Here is an 18,749-nt window from a genome sequence, read left to right as displayed (position 1 = left end):
AAATCAACAGCGACGACCAAGTAAACAGCCATTTTACATTTTTCCTCACCCATTTAAAAAGGGCTGTACGTACCACAAGCTGAATTTTACACTTGGCAATTTCACTGGCTGCAGTGGGACCCGCACTGTACATGAAAGACCAGAATTGCTCCTCCTGGTTTCTGTGTGGCTAAATTTTTCTCTTTTATTGTGCCAAATTATCAGACATATCAGGTGGGTAGAACTAGTAAACTACGTGTGCAGCTTAGTGCTTATCAAGAGCAAACCCAACAATTCCCTCCACCAGCAGGTAACCCCCATGAAATCTGTGCTCACGCGCCATCTGGGACTGCAAATTTAAACAGGCTTTTAGAAAATCACAAACGTTTTAGTCCAATGCTCACCTGTTCCATTAGCTTTAAATGAAACAGCTTGAGAGATATTTCACACTGAGATTTCAGAGGCTTGGTCATTCCCTTCCCATCCATTTCCATGTATTCAGTTAGATAATGTGTCTGCATGTTATTGTCACAGTGTTGGTTACACTGAACTACAGCTCCCTCAGGTAGTACCGAGGTCCTGGAAGGCAGTAGAACCCTAAGAGCATTATCGTAAACGAGTCCTTCAAATGCAAGAGGTACATTCCAGCCTTCTGCTGGGACTGGATCAAAGTTGTATCCCTTTTTTTTTAAATTTTATTTTATCCACTAAGGTTGCTAAAAACTACGGTTGCTGGAATTGACCGATGTTATACATTTGTGACTTTGGTACAAGTTTGAAGATCTTTATCGGTTTTATGTCTAATTTTATACTGAAAGATCAAACAACTCCTAAGTTTGAAGCTGTTGACAAAAAAAATATATTAAAACAACTAAATTTCAGATAGGTTTCATGTTCTCTTTTCCTCCCTCAGGACTTTTGCCAGACTAAGACAACACACTTCCAGAAAGTGCTTACACAAATGCAAGATAATCCATCTCTGAAAGCATAAATTATTTCTCCTCATGAAAAAAGAAAAATCAAAAGAAATGTTAAACAGCCCCAGTCAAAATGCAGGAACGTCAATCCCTCTGCCAGGCACAGACGCTGGGCCAAGCAGCTCAAGCCACGTTCCTCAGGGCAGCCCCCGGCTGTGGCATCCCCAGGTACACGTATTTCAGTAGCAATAATGCAAGCACGTCCTTGGGACGAGGGCTGTCCCTTACTGACGCAGAACAGGAGATGACACGATGGGAAAACGTCAAGACCGTATTTCCAGTCACCGAGAGCCTTTCCAGCTCCTACACCTGGCCATGGCTACCCTCCTCCTCGAGCCACCCTCTGTAGAGCTCACCACAGCCCACGGGGAACACCTCCTGCTCTTGGAACTTACAGAAACCTTCCTGGCAGGAGGGACGTGAAACAAAGGAGTCTCTTGGGGAAACAAAAGGCCAAGGGAAGGGGATGGGAGCACAGGATTTGTTTTACCCAGCACTCCACCAGACACCTTCTAGGGAAGGCTCAAGTAGTCCTTGACTAAACAATAATGGAATCATCTGCCTACAGCTGCAAGCGAAGGTCATTCTTAATGATTTGGAATGCTACTTTTGGTAAAACAGTAGAGATTCAGAGGATTTATAAATCTACAAGAGGAAAAAAAACCCAACAAGTGCAACATTTCCACAAAGAATTGCACCTCTTGCTGAACACAGGTCTCTGTGCTGTGATTCATTTCCCAAGCCGGGCATTACTCGATATAACAAAATCCCATGGAATCAAAACAGTTTGTCTTTGTGATTTATCTCTTTGCCCTTTCTATCTAATATTTTCTGAAATAATATCCAAAATCTTTCTCCTTAAATACCTTTATAGTTTCAGTAGGCACTCCAGGCTCCGGAACTTTGTCCAAGTAAGTCGTCAAGTCTTGATCCACGTGTTCAAACACTAACGTTAACTTGGTCTCTCTGTCGGTCCGGGACACGGTGCACACATCAAACAGTCTGGGGAGGGAGAGAGGAGAGGAGGTAAGTGCACAGGAACCAGCACAGACACACACACCTGACACCTCCTGCACCTCTAGTTACATCTCTTACAGTACACAGGGTGGAAAAAGGAGCTCTCAAAGGTAGAGCGAACTTTGAGCTCTTGCTTCATCAGATAACTACTGGTACATCAATAATATCATATCTCTCCTTCATGGGCGGATTCTGAAATAGGATTAAGTGTTAAGAATTCATCAGCTGTTCAATGTAAAATAATTACAAGGAAAGAAAGTATTTTTTGGACCAAGCAACTAGAGTTAATACAGAAAATGGTTTGATATTTATCCACATTCTGTGCTGCAGCACTTATAGTCATTTAAAAAAAATAATTGTGAGAAGCATTTTTGAGAAAAAATATCCCGGGTGTTTGCGTGCACCTTCAGTTTCTTCCCACAGAACCCCCATGTTCACCATTGCACGCCTTTGTAACTAAATCTCCTTTGGCAGAAACAGAAATTTTTTTGCTGATTACTCCTGCAAGTTCCTGGACACAAGGAATACCTTGGGAGTCAGGATGCACTCCGGGAAAAAGCTTTGTGCACAAGATAGCGCTGCAGAGAAAGCTTTCCTCTCCCACCGCTTTCTGGCATTCTTTCACTGAAATGTCCTTATCATTTCCCCTTGTTGCACAACATCAAATTCAAAGTAATTTGCAAAGCTCTTCATAATGTCACATTCCTGTCCGATTACTCTAGTTGCTATTGTTTTTTTTAATTAGGATTTCTCTCATCTTCTCCACTTCATCCACCACTTCACACCAGCTTTACCTTCTTCCCAAACGCCTGCCCATCCCTCAGTGCTTCGCCCCCTGCTCGTACCGGAGACTGTCACTGTCCTTCCTCGAGTCCCACCTCTACAAAACCACAATGGAAGGATGCTGTTCCCTGCTCACATACTTTACTAACGTGGTTATTTATTTAGGTTTAAACTGTAGAGATCAGACTGCTTTTCTCTCTGAAGCGAGGCAGAAAAGCAATTGCTACTTTTATTAGGTGACAGTAGATTTAAAAACTGTATGAATACAGCTATTGAGAACAGTCTATTCAGCTAAACTGAAGAACCTGTCATCAATAACAAAACCAAGCAGCGCTGATAATATAGCTTATGTTGGTCAACAACACAGCAGTTCCTTTATTCCATGTATCTTCCACCCTCTTCCTTAGAATCACTGTGTGCCCAGGGCGGGATCCCCGACAGCGGCACTGAGAAATAGCGTTCCTTGTCCTTGGACTGAAGGCTCTCTCTGCAGGACCCGTGGGCAGCAGACCAGGCACAAAGCCTTGGGGTCACTGCTTTCCAAAGAGACACCTGACAAACAGACCAGGAAAACACTTTGTTCTGAGTTTTTACTTCTTGCCTTAAATCTCAAAGCATTTCACAAGCGAAGGGCAGATAAGAACTGGCACAACGGTCTGTGAAGCCCGTAACCCAGGTTTAGGAGAGGAGTATGTTTCACTCGAGGTGATACAGATTTAACACGTTAAGGCCGTGGTGCCATTTTAACAGCCTTCCCCAAATAATCCTTGGTCAGACACTTACAAATTGCTAATTAGCCACCACGTTGTGGAAATGGAGGCAGGCACATCCCTTCTAGCTTCAAGAAGCCTTTCCGTGAGTAACGATTTGGGAACCGTAGTTATAGAGATTATGGAGAAACTGTCACCCTGCCACTACAGGACACTCATCTGTACTTAATCTGTAAACATCATATGAACAAATATCAATTAAATTATCGTGGTAACACAGTGACTGTAACAGCAAATGCCTCGGCGCGTTTCTCCTAAAGACAAATATAGTTCTCTCTGTGACTCCCTTCACGGGGCGCACGCGGGAGACAGATGCCCTGCACACGGGAAATCAGTTCTGCGAGAACTCACAAACCTCCCTCAAAAGTGAAATTTGCTGGTATTTGGCTGGAGGTTAATAATCTGCAATATATTTATATAAATCAATGTGGAATGTAGCCGGACTGCCTGTAACCCCAACACATGCAAATAGCGAGGAGCCAGACAGGTCTGAACATCTGAACATAAACACTGGAAAATATTTCCAACTGTATGATTCCTTTGTGTTAACCTACATTTACCTAAAAATGTTCTAAAACACCTTTTTTTGCCAGGCATTTAATACACTGGCAAAATCATCTTTTCAACTATAACAGAATTATAATTCAAGAAAAAAAGGAAAAAAAAGATTTCACTGTACAGAATATAGAAGCAACATGCAATTTCCAGCTCCTGGGGAGGGAACTGCTGATTCTCTCTTTAATTCTTCTGTATGTGGCTTATTTTGGTTCTGGCACAGCAAAATAAGGAACTCAGAGAAGCGCAGTTCCAGTCACCTATTCCTGAGTAATAACATTATCACTGAGTAATAATATTATCTTTCCTTTTTATACACCCTTCATGTGAAACTCTACACGCTTTACTGTTCGTAACAAGAACTCCAGATCCTGCACCGGGCTGCGTGAAGCACGATGTGTTTACTCACAGAAAATACAGAAAGATAATAATTCAAAGTACATCTTACACACATCCGCAGTGTTACAAAAAGACAACACGTGGGATTGCCGGTGCCAGTCATTGCGGAGACAGACTGCGAGAGACACTGCCTCTTTATTCCCTAGTTTCATGGGGATAAAACCACTTCTTTATAAACTCTATTCTTTTACATCCACTGTGACAAAATCACCCATAAAGCTGTGGTCTGTAGCCAGGAACACCTCTCCTGACGGCAGCGCACGTCTCTCAGGCCATTTCCTCACGATCTGCTGTAGGCGAGGGGTTTGCTTTGCCTGGAACCCGCGACAGCAACAGCCCTTTTACTTACAGAGCTACTCTGCGGCGCTGTCGGGAGCGGGGCAGACGTGCCTCCGTTAATACAGGGTTTCCACACCGAACACTTTGCAAACACAAGCCCTGCCCTTCTATTGTACTTAGAAAAGAAACGATTGAATTATTTGATTAAAGCAAGATCCGCTATGGGAAATCCTGCAAGTATTGAAGAAGATGTTTGGCCGGGAGTCGCACACCGCCCCGTGCCTCGGTCCCCTCTGGAGCAGCGCTCAGCACTTGCGGGGAACCTGCCTCCTAATGCAGACATTTGCTCAAGTTAATTGTGCTAAAGTAAAAATAGCGTATCAGATACAAATCTGTGTCTCTGCTTTATTTCATGTGTTTAGTGCCTCGTGGATCTCACTATACCCTAGCACAGTACCTGCCCTCCTACAGAAATACTTGGGTGTTTTTGAACACAGAAAACTAGATGGTGCGTCTTGAGGTCTCCATAGCTTCTTCCGACTTGTAGTGTGACAAATGCAGCCTCAGGCATCTTCATTTTACAATACACAGTCTCAATGCTCAAGGCTTTTATAAGAAAAGACAGTTATGCCAATTCCATTGAAAACTATCGCATCTGCTGACTGGTACTAACCAGAAAGTCCTTAAATGTAACAAGACTGGCTTTTGAGGTGCTCTGAGAATTGCTGTAAAGTTATCAACTTTCAAGTGGAATAATAATTTTTTTCCTGAGAAAACTGAGATAACGACGGAGATCAAACCCATCAGCACAAGCCACCTGCAAGAAACACCAAAACCCAGGTCTGACTGTAAGGCCTGAAAACCTGTAGGACATCAGTTCTCCTGGCTATTGTCAAACAGAGGAGTTAGAACCTCTGGAAACTCAGCCAGACCACAGTCAGAGGGAAGACCAAACCATTAGATACTTGCTGCCAGTGCATCGAATGGCTTATTGTGATTTTTATTCCATGGGACCAATCCAACATGAACACTTATCCCTTGACTTTGCTGGTCACTCACAGCACTGAGCACAAACATAGTCCTTGCCCTCTGAAGTTTTTCGACAACAGGGATTTACTTTCATTTTCTTGGGATCAGTGTCTCCCCAGGAAGAGTTACTTCCAAGCCTATGCATGACAAAGGGAACCGGAGCCATTGGTTATGAGTCGGAGAAATGTTTGAGACAACTGTGGCGTGGTAGGTGGTGGCACAGGAATATGCTGCAGCTCTAAGGTTTCCTAAGTCTGGACAAAGACTCAGATGGAAAGAGTTTGGTGGTCCCAACCTAACCCTGAATGGTATTTATCCACAGGACAGAAAACCAGCACAGAATTTATGTGTGACTGACAGCGTTTATGCAAACACCACAAGAGTGGGATACCAAGACTGTTACAGGTCATGACCGAGGTTTATTGACAAATATGTGGGAGAGGGACTGAATAGCTTCTGCTTTCCCTGTCTTTTGCTCAGGCTAATCCCGTGAGTCCATCATTTTCAAGGGCATGGAAATTTTCAGCCTCTCACACCGAAAGCGTTGCAGAAAGACCATCAGACATCCCTTGAGTCCAAATTTCAGCAGCAGCCTTGGACACTTCTGTTCCCTGGAAGCCACTCAGAAGCAAGCCCTTCATTTACCCCAACTTTTTAAACTATGTATTCCTTGAAAAAAACAGTTTCCCCAGACTTTTAATATTATCTACCTTCTCCTTTCTTGCTTTTGAAGAGGAAGAAGACTCTGCTAACAGAAACCAGTTTCCACTTGGAATCACATATACCCAGGGAATTGTAACACCACAAAGGTGGTGTTTCAGATGGAGAAGACAATAGCTAGGTAAGGGGAGTGGAACATGTGCATTAGGACAACCATGTCCCACGTAGCAAAACAGGAAACAGAGCTTCACACTCTGAAACGTACAACAGAGCTCCTTCCCTTTGCTCAGGAGATGCTGCTTTGTCTCATCTTAATCAGCAATCACCTCCTCCTCCATGCCGCTGGAAGCCAGGATTTCAAACGTAGGTTTTTCTCACTTGAAGGAGATTTAGTGAAGTACTTTTAGATGAAAAGAAGAGCACATGCAGATGAGCAGGCCATTAAATTCAAAGTATCTCATATTTTAAGTGCATCTTTTTCTGAGATAATGTTTGTAAAACCATGAAGTAATGCAAGACCTAAGTTCCATTTCCAAAAGCGTATGGGGTCTTCAGGAGCTTCCCAACGTGCTTGTCCCGCCAGCTGCAGCTGCACCAACTTCCATCAATACTTGGGATGTGCCCCCAGAGCAGACCACCATAACGCAGAGACGCCTGGATCACGCTCAGCTGCCCACCTCGGAGCTGGAAGGGCTCAGCATGAGAGCAGAGCACTGCCCGCAGTGCGGGGAACTGCCCCCCGGGGGCTCCTCCAGCAGCAGCCACAGGCCCAGGGTCAAACCCCATTCATTCACATACGCTTGGGCATCTCTACACCGCTCATGGCAACTTCACGTCTCAAACCCTTGTTCTCTCCGTTTCTGCTGGTTTCCTGGAGTTTGTGAACATTTTTCCTGCTTCGCTGCCCTTCCAGGAAAGAGCAGCAGGACCTCTTCTTGTCTGCAGAGGAAACCTCTTTCAGGCAAATAGCAGAGACGGGCAGAACGTAACATCAGATAAAATAAATGAATTTATCTGGGAGAGGCAGATGTTATGCAGATAGATGTTTCCAACTCTGCAGTCACTCACTCGTTATCTGCTGAGCACAGAGCAGCAAGAGCTACCGCGCAGGAGCGGTTGCAGGATGAGAGCAAGGCAGCGGAAAGTCCTCTCCTGGAGACCTGCTCCAGAGCTGGACGAGCGTTCCTGCTTAGAGCCCACTCTCCAGCCAGGTTGAAGGGAAGGAAGGGGGCCATTAGGATGACAAGGCGATCGTTCATCCACAAGCTGGGCTCTGTGCTGTCATTTTTTCCAGTCTCTCTCCCTTTCTGACTTGGAAAAATTATTTAAAATGCTTAGCTGTATAAAAGATGGTTTTGTTCTTTAAGCGTGTGTGAGGAAGAGAGACAGAAACCAACAGAGGAATAGATGCTCTTGAAAGAGAAGTAAATAGCACTGGCTGAATTCCAATAGCGTGGGCTGACTGGGCAGGCTTTCAGGGTGCAGAAGGGGCTGCAGCCCCGACCCACGACAGCCCCGACCCGCGACAGCCCCACGATGGTTTCATGATGCCCACAAACGTCTGCGCCGGTGAAACCACCAAAGAGGATTGTCGTTCTCAACAGAAGCCAAGATTTGTGCCCCAAAGATGAAAAGGCTGAGTACATTTACTCGGTCACCATCCAAGGCACTAAAAGATGCAGCTGTTAAAGAGCTTTACTTCAAGAAAAAACACGCCTGACGAGGTTCTCTGCACCTCTCTCTGTTTATAGCAGCATGCTGTCTTTTTTAGCCCTCACACGGACATCTCTTGTCCCCCTTCTTTGCGAAGGGAGATTGAGTTTAAGAGGAAAGGACCAGAAACGGATCTGGCGAGGCTCAGAAATTCAAAAAATAACCTGCCTTGCAGAACTTCACTTTCAGGACTCGTCCTACAGTTCACCAGTTTTTTAAATATTTGGGAATATTTCTGAATTATCCTCACCAGTCCATTAGCAGCCTCAATCGCAATCGATTTTAAATCCCGACTGGCCATTCCCGAGGAAACCCCATCCTGCTGGAGCCCACACTCACCCCGTGCGCGGCCGCAGCAGACAGACCGTCAGCTCCTCTGCGAGGGACAGGCCGAGTCACCCCAAAGCAGAAACAGTCGCTGACAGATTGTTTAGGATCAGCAATAGCTCTGTGTGACCTATTCATAGTGCCCTCGTGATCCCCGGCGAGCAAACGCACGCTGCCCCTGGGAGTCACGTACACGGCTGTCAGACAGCGCCGAGACTCCATGCGCTGCCAGCTCAGAGAACACATCAACGATGCTCCGACTCACCGGCAGTGCCTGTGCGCCTTTTATTAAACATTTTAGATCTTCTGTAGACCCCCTTCCTCAGGGAAACCTGCATTCCTTTTGACATTCCCTAAATTGCTCAACATGTAAATAAAACCTATGTCTGAATATTGGTTTTGTTTAATCCAAATGAAAGGAGCGCAGAAGTTGCTCCGGACTCCCAGCTGTACCTGTGCGAGATGGGACACAGCAAAATCCAGTCGCTATTCACGTGTAGCTCACAGTCACACTGATTGCTACAGGCACCACATTGCAGTTTGCATTCTGAATTCACGCTTGTGCCAAACCGACAGGATCTAAATCTAAGCCGATCGTCTCTTTCCTGGATTTAAAAAAAACCAACTCATCTTCAGAAGATTTTACAACAGAACAAATTCCCATTCATTCTTTAGTAGCTTTAATAATCTAATCTACCTACGCTCCAGGCTTGGCGGTGATGCCAACATGTCAGAAATAACAAAGGAAATAATAACCCTCCGCTCCATATAAAATGTATTCACGGCAAAAAACCAAATGTCCATTTCGATCCTCTGTACCATCTCCTAGAGTTTTTTAAATCCTTGCAATATCACAGCAGTTCCCCGGGTATTTAATTCAGGATTTTTGAAGTGGTAAGTAATTCCAGTGCAAATTTGATTCCAAGCTCTTGCTTTGTAGAGGTGCATGGGGAAACCTAAGAACCAAGAGGCAGGTACTGCAGCAGATGACAGGAGAGCTCTATCTTTCTGGTGCTCCCCACCAGCTCAGGGACTGCTGCTCCCGAATGACCTCAGGGTTACTCTGCAGCCATAATCCTGCTGGGGGACGGTGCCCTACGCAAAACTCGGGTTCAGTTTGGACCCCAATTAACCTTCCCGCGTGCACTAAGCCCTCGGGAATACAAGGAACCACAGCCTGACCGACAGCACGTGTGAAGGACAAACCCGGTGGTGGGAGCCATTGAACGAGTTGCAAAGGGGCCTGTTAGATGGAGCAAATACCCCTCAGCCCTGGTGGTGCTGCCGCTGCCCGGGGAGAGGGGCCAGTGCCCGCAGCAGCCGAAAGAAGCCCAAAGCCAGGATGGTGACGGTGATGAGCAGGGGAGAGAGCTCTAGGCGCAAATGTCTTGCTGGGTTTCTTTTCCTGGCAGTAACAACAGCTTTGGTGAAGACCCTCAGAAAAAGTATCGTTGTAGGGACTCGTGAGACACCGACACATTAAAGCCTTGTAAGAAAATACATTTCTACGATGTTCCATAGGTAGAGATGGGACCAAATGGTCTGTGATTCTCCAAGAAGGATCAAGAGCTGACTTTTAGAAAGGGAGAACTTCCACGGTTCAACAACACTCCACTGCAAAAGCAAAAGAGCAGGAAAACAGAAGAAAAAAAAGCCTAAAGAAAAATAAAAGGCTAAATTGGCTAAAGTTGACAGTACTGATATGCACAAAGTAAATAAATAGTCTATATGTTAGATTTAAAAACCAAATTCATTCTTTTTAGTCCTTTGAGTTGTGGTGTTCTAATGCATTCAAGGAATTTTTAAGGAAATCTGTAGGCTTTTTAATGTAACACGCTGTATATCCATGTATCCAACGGGCAGCAATTAGTATGCTTAGGAGTGAAACAGTAAAACACTGCAGGTTCACTGCCCTGCCCCTTCCTTTATATTTGGGTTTATTATTACGTATCATTTCTTCAATACAATGTTCTTGGTTCTCTAGATGACATCATAGCAAAGAAAAGCCCTGGTACCAGACTGAAACCAGCACCGCTCTGGGAAATCAGGTGCAGACTAATTACGGAGGCTGCGTTTATTGCTATCGCAGAGGTCCCTTGACGTAACACAAGCTTTGAGCCGTGTTTTAGGAATGTTTTTAGATCTGTCAGTGCAACAATGCAATGCTGGAGTTAGTCGTGGGCAGAACACAGCTGCGGTGGATCTCGATCCCGTGGGACCCAGGAGCCCCGAGCCGCCCCAGAGCTCACGCTCCCAGGTGACCCCCGGGGCTCCAAGGAAGCACCCACCACCCCCAGCTGCATCTCCTCATGTGCCCGGCGTCTTCCAGAAGTGAAAGCAGAGCAGAAAACAGAAAAAGGTAATGCATTGTCTGTGCACATGGAACAACAAGCCAAAAAAAGGTCATTTTTCTCCTCTATACTCCCAGCCAGCCATTGCCAGGAGAGAGCGGTGCAAACCCCACCGGACCCGTGTCGGTCCTGCACCGCCTGCTCCTACCCACGCAGTGACAGGTCTGCAGCCCCGAGCCCTGCAAAAGCTCCCCTCCCACCCCAGTGTCCTGATCTCAGCACTGAGAGCCTCTCCTCCCCAGCTTTCTAATCACCCTTAGGACCCCAAGTTAATTCTGGAGTACGACCGTACATCTTTCCCAGGAGTCTGTCCCAGGCAGACTGTCATTGAGAGATTTTACTTGGTGGGATTCCAGATTATGTTCAATCAATTTTTGAAGATATTTACAAATACTTCTTGTCATGAGGAACTTAAAAGAAAATGAGAGAGATGTAAAATAAACCCAAAGCAAACACTGAAAATGCCTCTGCCCTCTTCACTCGCCCCAGCCCGGGCTCAGCCCTCAAAAGCTCTGCGCACAAGAGCCTTCACCGACGGCTCATGAAGCCACTACATGTATTTAACTGGCTTTGGCTCAGGCCCAGAATTCCCCTTAATTTGAAAGGGAGTTTCACCTGTGACAAACTTGCAGCACAGAGTTTAATATTCATGTTGTGCCGAACAGAAACAAATGAGACTAATAAATCTTCAATAGAAATTGACAAGTTTTTTCTGGCTTAATAAATTTAGCCAGGGGGCAACTGCTCTTAAACACTCCGTAGGTAAAAAGGGATCCCCGTTTCCATTCTCATGCAAATTCCTGACACGTTTCATCACAATTTAAGATGTCGCACCTTACAAGTTTTTAAAAATGTGGACTTCACGGCCGCCCTCTCCCATTCACAGCCACCCACACGTGGCTGTACGAGTTCCCTGGCTGGCATGCCATTTCTCTTACTAACCTTTTTTTTTTTTTTTTTTTTAATTGATTCATAGCACATGCAAAGAAAAATAAAAACGTCTATTTCTGCAAGATTCTCAGGTGCTTTCATCCTCCAGCTCTTCAGACCGATGTCTAACACACGTGTCCTCCTTCCCCAGCGCTCTCGCAGGGCGCTGTGAGCCAGGCAGCCAGAGATCAACGCACAGGGGTGAAGGAGCTACAGGCTGTACAGCTCTTTAAGCGTTTCCTTTAAGCTCTTGCACACATATGTAAAAGAAAACAAATTAAAGATTATTTGCAGGGTTTGGCAACGAAAATGAGGTGTTAGTAGCATTTTGAGCTGGCAATAAATTTTATTCGACCGTTTTATTACTTTGGGGCACAGGCAGCTATTTCTTTAGGGGCGTCTTTTAGCAGCGTGAGATTAGGGTTTACATTTTAATGGGTGGATAGCTTTGAAATAAATTCAGCATTTTGTAAATGCTGGTGTATGTCAGATGTAAATATGTGACGAAACTGTAGTTTGGTTGTTTTGCAACAATGTCTTCCACATTTCTGAAAGAAACGAGCAAACTATAATAAATCTTGCAAACCAGGGTCTGGTTCCTGCAGCACTAACCCGTTTTTATGTGGAGGCGAATGGAAACAAGGGAGAGGGACCCAGGCTCTGCGAGAGGAGAGCGCTCTGCGGTGCCGGCCGGGGCGAGCCGCGGAGGACACGGGGACGGCAGGGCATGGTGGGGGGGTCCCGGCACTCACCGAGGGGGCACTCGCTCACCAAGGTGGCACTCACCGAGGGGGCACTCGCTCACCGAGGGGGCCGCGCGGCTGTGGCTGGCTCAGGGTCCCTGCAGGGCCAGCGGGCACCTGCCTGGGAGGAGGCAGGACTGGCCCATCTCTGTGGGCAGAGAACTTACCAAGCAGTGGGTGCAGACCACTCGGGACCACAGGGCAAGTCACTGTCACAGCTGCCGAGCCTTAACTTGCTGGGAATGACGGCTTTGGGTCTGTCCTACTCTTACACCACTCCCTAAGCCATCTGCTCTTTCTTGCTTCAGAAACATACTGGGCTAGGTGGAAATTGTTCTAATCATTTCTAAGCCATATATGAATGGTTTTACTCATATAATTACTTTTATTTCAAGAACAAGTCAAGAGGGGTTGAGGGCTGAAGGAGCTGGTCCTCATTATTGTCTCTCAACCACCCCCAAGCCTTACAGTCACCCTCTTCAGCTCTGTCCGGAGAAAGAGCACAGAGACTTACACCACGGCTGATGGGCTCCAGCCCTTGTGCAGCTGATTAACCAGGCACCACTACACCCCACACGGGGCCCACGGCACCAGCACAGCCTACAAAAGCCTCTTCAGGCTGTGCTCACCTTGTCTATTCCACTGACACAATACTATTTGGTTTTTCCCAATTTCCATATCTTTTCCATCTAACAGAAACAATTACCTCTCTTAGCTCTTCTTTAGGGCTTCCATTTATCTTCTGTTTAAATACATAGTCAAGGAAAAGCCAAATGTTCACACCGTGAAAAGTCATACTGGACATCTTTATTTAAATACAATTTTTATATGAATTTTCATGCTTATTGCACCACAGGCTTTTAATTAAGCTGCCACTAGACTACCAATCATATCAGCTGCTATACTGTAGCTGCTGTGGGCGGACGCCCAGGGCGGCACCAGCCCGCAGAGACAGTTATCACTCACATGGCCCATAGACGCTGGAATAGCAGTTTTCTCTACAATAAGATTCCAAACTCAAGGAGTCAAGAGTAATTAAACTGAATGGATACAGAGAACACATGAAGGAAATGTACAGTCTCAGAGAGTAAAGATATGGCTGCATTAATTGCAAGGGGAAAAAAAAGACATCATAAAACTGTCAAGATAAGTGAAGTGATTTAGGAGCCAAGGTCCTAAATGACAAACACCCTCGGTATTTAGGGCCGCCCGTGCATATTGAGAATTATGGGACCTGTTGCCCAAAGTGCCACTTTTCCATGACTTTCAATTAGAATCCCAGTGTCTACATCCTAAGAATATAAGATGGGAAGACAACTCTGGGATGAGCTGCCGCATTAACTAATTAAAGCTCCCCCCAGGACAGACATTCATGGGGACACCGGGAACCAGAGGACGCTTCCCACCACCCTGCGGGGAAGGCAGGGCCCGGGGAGCTGCAGCCCCGGAGCCTTCCTTACGGCACGTTCCAGCTGGGGAGCCCCCCGGCACCCCAGGGCCCTGCAGCAGGAGGACAGTCGTGAAATAAAACCCCGAAGTTATTGCAGGAAGCTGACCTCTACCATTTTACACAGGATATTAAATAGACCCCAGCTGTCTCCACTTAGAAGTGACTTAGTTCATATGTTTTACAAAGGTCCATTCAGCCGCTCTCTGAGTTATCACAGAATTGAAGTGACTTTCTGTGAAGAAAAAGCCAAACTTTCTGGTGCTTTCCCTCACCTGCTCTTCACGCAGGCATGTCCTGGTTTTCAGATATCTCAACGGGCACCTATATATTCCGAAATAAGAATCTGTGTCTGGATTATGAAAACGTTTGACTGAGAAATAACTGTCTCAAGCCCATTTGGAAGAAACACACACAGAGCTTTTTTCCCCTAACCCCAGAGGACACAGTGGTCTTGGTTTCCATGAACACCCTGTCGGCAAGCCCTGGGGAATATGGTTGTTGACCATATAGCCATATATACATTGTGCAGCACGGTCTGTGCCGCTTCGCTCCTGAAGGCAGAGAGGTGACATGGATTTGGATTTCCCACAGCACAAGAACACTTTTTCAGGCTTGTGAAAATGACAGTGATGGATATATCGGAAATGCCATGATAATCACGTCCATTCAGAAAATTTTAGTGAAATTGTTTCAAGAACTCAACAGTCTTTAAGAAGAGCCTCCATTTAAAAGCCAACAAAATGATATTGCAATGTTTTTGTATAAAGGATGTGCTCTGGGATGAATGAGTTCTGGAACGGAGTGAATAATGCAATTTAAAGATGGCAATTTCATGCTTGAAAGAAGAAAGATCAAAGTGATCTTAAATTTTACAAGATTTGAAAAATTTTAAAAAGGGTCAATATTAAAAGGAGACACATACTCTCATCATCTAAATATTCCCTAAAACCTTTAAAAAATATATCTGTACTGCAGACAGGAGGAAGAAAAAGCCATCTGTTTCCAAACTCAGTTCTGCTGCTTTTCCCTACTGCCATCCCTGCCCGACGGCCGCCGCAGCAGGCTGTGCCCCGGCGGGGGTAAGCCATCAGATGTTTACTCCTTGGGATACTGCCTGGGCCCTTTGCCACTCCCATTAGGCTTTAGAACTTTCATTTACTCTTTCCAGAATACATTTAATAAAATTTACTATTTTATTATACTTAGGAGTGAGATGGTGTTTCAGTTCCAAGTTCCAATTTTCAATGTCATGTAACTTTTTTAAAAGAATTAGCTTTGTGGATGGGTTTGTTCCTGGCTTGCCCTCACTCCCTTTCAATTTTTTCTTTTAACTTTAAAAAAGGAAACTGTTCAGACATTTTTAAGGCACATACTTTAAACTAATTGCAGTCCTACACGTCTGACAAACCTCAGCCATGTCACAAAATAATAATTCTGAACTTCCTGGTGTAAATGCAGACAAACCTTGAAATTCTCATGGTTTTTGTTTTCCACATATGCACACACACGTAATATGCACACCAAACATGTTAATACAGCAACTTATTTGCTTTACTACAATTACATTGTCTTAGCGGTTCCATAATAAAAAAGCTGTTTTCAAGCTTTGTAAATCAGGCTGTAGAAGAACGAGCTCCACAGACACTCAACATAACAACCCACGGAGCAGAATCTGTTGGCATTATTGATTGATTTTCATTTTGCAGGTTATTAGCGAGCAATGTGGGCTGACACATTTTGAGATTATGGAAAAAAAACACTTTAAAAAAATATATATATATTCCAAGAGATCAAGGTATAGTACCACTGCTTTCCAAGCACTTATGTCTCAGATAATTCAGAGTGGAATATAAGTTAGCCACCAGAATTTTCCAACTACTTGCAATTGTACAATCACATAATTTGATCGAAAGGAATCTGAGGCAATGAAACTATGTGTAGCATCAAAATCTTATCAATAATGAGATAGTTAGCCCACTCAGTGGCAAATCCTGTATGAGACCAGTTGACTGTTGAATTTTTCATTACCTCCTGTTTCTTAAATTCTTTTTTTGTAAAGCCTGTTGTTACTACCTCAAGTTAGGGAACCATCCCTTGCCCCAAAAATATGAGATTTAATTATTGCAGCCATTATGACTGTGTGTCTTCACTATAAGAACTTCTTAAAGCAGCTACTGCAATTTACTTCAGGCTGCGCAGAGAGTGGTCTCTCTTCCCTGCACTCCGGGAACAGCCACTTCATTGACAATGTTTGTAAATTTTCTCTTTAAACCTTGGCTGATTTGTCCACTTCTCAGTTGACTCTCTAGCTTCTTCCAGAATTATAGGCTCAATATCCTTTCACTGATCTAGAGGATGGCAGAAGATTTAAATTTGCTTTCTACGACTTAAGCTTTGTTTCTGCAGAATGGTCCTGTCCACTCACAACTTCGGGTTACTGGAAACCAAGCAGTCTTTGAAATGTATTTTCTTACAGACATCACAATATCCTATGGATTTGAGACACTCCAATATACTTCAAATGTCTTCTGAAAAGGCTCCCTCACCAGTGTTACTCACCGATCTGGGGTTTCTCTGTAGCCACAAATACCTTTCATTTTCAGTCAAAGGGTTACCTGACTCTCCCGTGATCCCCCGACTCTTGTTGCTGTTGAACCGCCAGGGCTCTCAGCTCCGGCCTCCTTTCTCTTGGTACTTTTTCACTACTGCATAAAGATCTCCTTTGGAAATAACTGACATCTCTCAAAGATGTTTTAATTTGACCAAATAAAATTAAAAAGTAATAAAACCTTCTTGATTTCTGAAGAAGAGAGACACCATACAATCAAGTAATGCCAGGTAAGACTTTTCTTGGATGATGTTACAGACGTGAAGGCAATGGGATGAACAGGAGTCCATGCCATGAGGAGATACAGGTGCTCAGTTCTGCAGAAGTACTGACTTGTCCGGGCCCTTCAAGAACGCCAACTCTTTTAAGTTTAATGAGACATTTAATTCTGATTTTCAGACTATAGTCATTTCAAAGCTGTCTAGATATGGATATTATTGCTTTGAACAAAACTCGTTGCTCAGCATTTTATAAAAAGCAGAGATGAACATTAAGGCAACAAATTGATTGGAGACGTCTGCGAGGAAACCACAAAGACCAGTGGGTAGGCCTATCTCCATTAACAATCTAGAGGGTGATCTAAGGATAAACAGCACACTAATTAAAAGTGCAGATGCTGCTCAATCTCAGTGTTGTGAAGATCACAAATGCAAACAAAGTATGCTGTTAGATAAAATTAGCAAAATGAGATTCACCTTGTAACCTACTTCCTAGTAGAGAAAAATAATACAGGTCATTAACTTTCACTGTCCCAAAGAAACCTGGAAATCAGTAATAAATGTTCTGGTGCTGTGCTAGTGAATAGAAAGTCAGACATAAACTAATTGCAGCTACAGAAGCATTTTCTTTTGAGGAAGGGAGATGCACATGGAACTGAAGTGACCGTGTGTGTGACACAGCCTGGTGTCCGGAGATAAGCACAGCCTCAAGTGACATTGTAGAGATAGACGTCCCATACTTCAGAGGGTACATACTAAGGCAGACAGGAATCATTTGTGGTGCTAAAAGGGAATGTAGCTTGGAGGAGTGAAACGGGTCAACAGAAACTCTGAGTCCACATCAGTGAAAAAACTCCTAAGGAAAGAACCCTTTTTATACCCAGTTTGGTGAGGTCAATAGTTGCAGCACCTAAAATGGGAATGGTAGAGTCCCAAACCCACACGCTTGATGGAACATCTCTGCACAGACTGCCTGTCCTCAGGCATTTTTGTTCAGGAATTCATGATTTGAACAACCAGAGCTGTTTGAATCGGTGCAGCTCTATCAACTTCAACTTTACCAGCAGAAACTCAACCCTTGATGTGCAGCTGCGTTCTAGGATCAGCTGGAAGGTGTGGGTGAGATTCCCCCGTCAGGAGTGAGTGTCCACATGGACCAACAGTGAACCGAGCAGATTGGTTTCCAGAGCATAATACAAGAATAACCAGAAGATCTTCCTTTAACTGAAATCTTCACTTAAAATACTGTATAGATGATGACCCACCACTCCCAAGTCAGAGCACCTGAAGATCAGACCTGTCTTTTCAGGAGAATACCACCCACCGTAATTTACTGAAGGGCTGCCATTCATTATGAGACACATCGATTTTCTAGACTCCCACAAGAATTTTTCTAGGAAAAAAATTTGATCACCAGTGAGGGCAACTGAAAAGTAAAAATCATATATAATACACAATACTGCAAATCTGAATACTCTAATCTCATCTTTAGTATGCAACATAAAAAAACCATCACAATATATTTATATGATGAGGAGAGGGGTAGAAGTCAAAGCGAGGAGAAGGGCAGAAAGTGGGAATCTTACTAAAATTGATACAATTTTAACATCGATACAATGTATCTATGAGAAATCTACCATGTTTCTATTTATATGTCGGATTTAACTATATTCAAAATGCTGTTGCTGGGGTTGTTTAAGTTTGTTTTAAATAAAAGACTTTCATATGCTATATCTGTTTTTAATATCACAGTGTTTTAAAAAAATGTATCATTATGTATTTCTACACACTACAGGTTTCTAGTTTTTTGTAGAAACACAAGGAGTCCAATTCCTTGTGGTAAGGAGTGAAAGTTAAATGTGACATTCAAAGGCTCCCCTCTTATAGGGAAGGAGAGATCGGGCCGAGCCCTGTGAGGAGGAGCCGGGAATCCCAACCGGAGCCGCCCGGACACCCCAGCC

The 18,749-nt window shown here is 44.4% G+C and overlaps 1 protein-coding gene across 2 annotated transcripts in view; it reads right to left on the bottom strand.

Annotated features, from left to right (window-relative positions):
• CDK6 (cyclin dependent kinase 6) overlaps nucleotides 1-18,749 on the bottom strand; it is a 119,817-nt gene that overhangs the window by 90,190 nt on the left and 10,878 nt on the right. For both annotated transcript variants that reach the window (XM_074151016.1, XM_074151017.1), the window contains one exon: nucleotides 1,823-1,958. In XM_074151016.1, the coding sequence (XP_074007117.1) occupies nucleotides 1,823-1,958 (136 nt within the window). The remainder of the gene's footprint in view (nucleotides 1-1,822; nucleotides 1,959-18,749) is intronic.

This window comes from Numenius arquata, chromosome 7, assembly GCF_964106895.1.
Source record: "Numenius arquata chromosome 7, bNumArq3.hap1.1, whole genome shotgun sequence".
Lineage (NCBI taxonomy): Eukaryota > Metazoa > Chordata > Aves > Charadriiformes > Scolopacidae > Numenius > Numenius arquata.
This window is presented reverse-complemented; position numbering and strand designations above follow the sequence as displayed.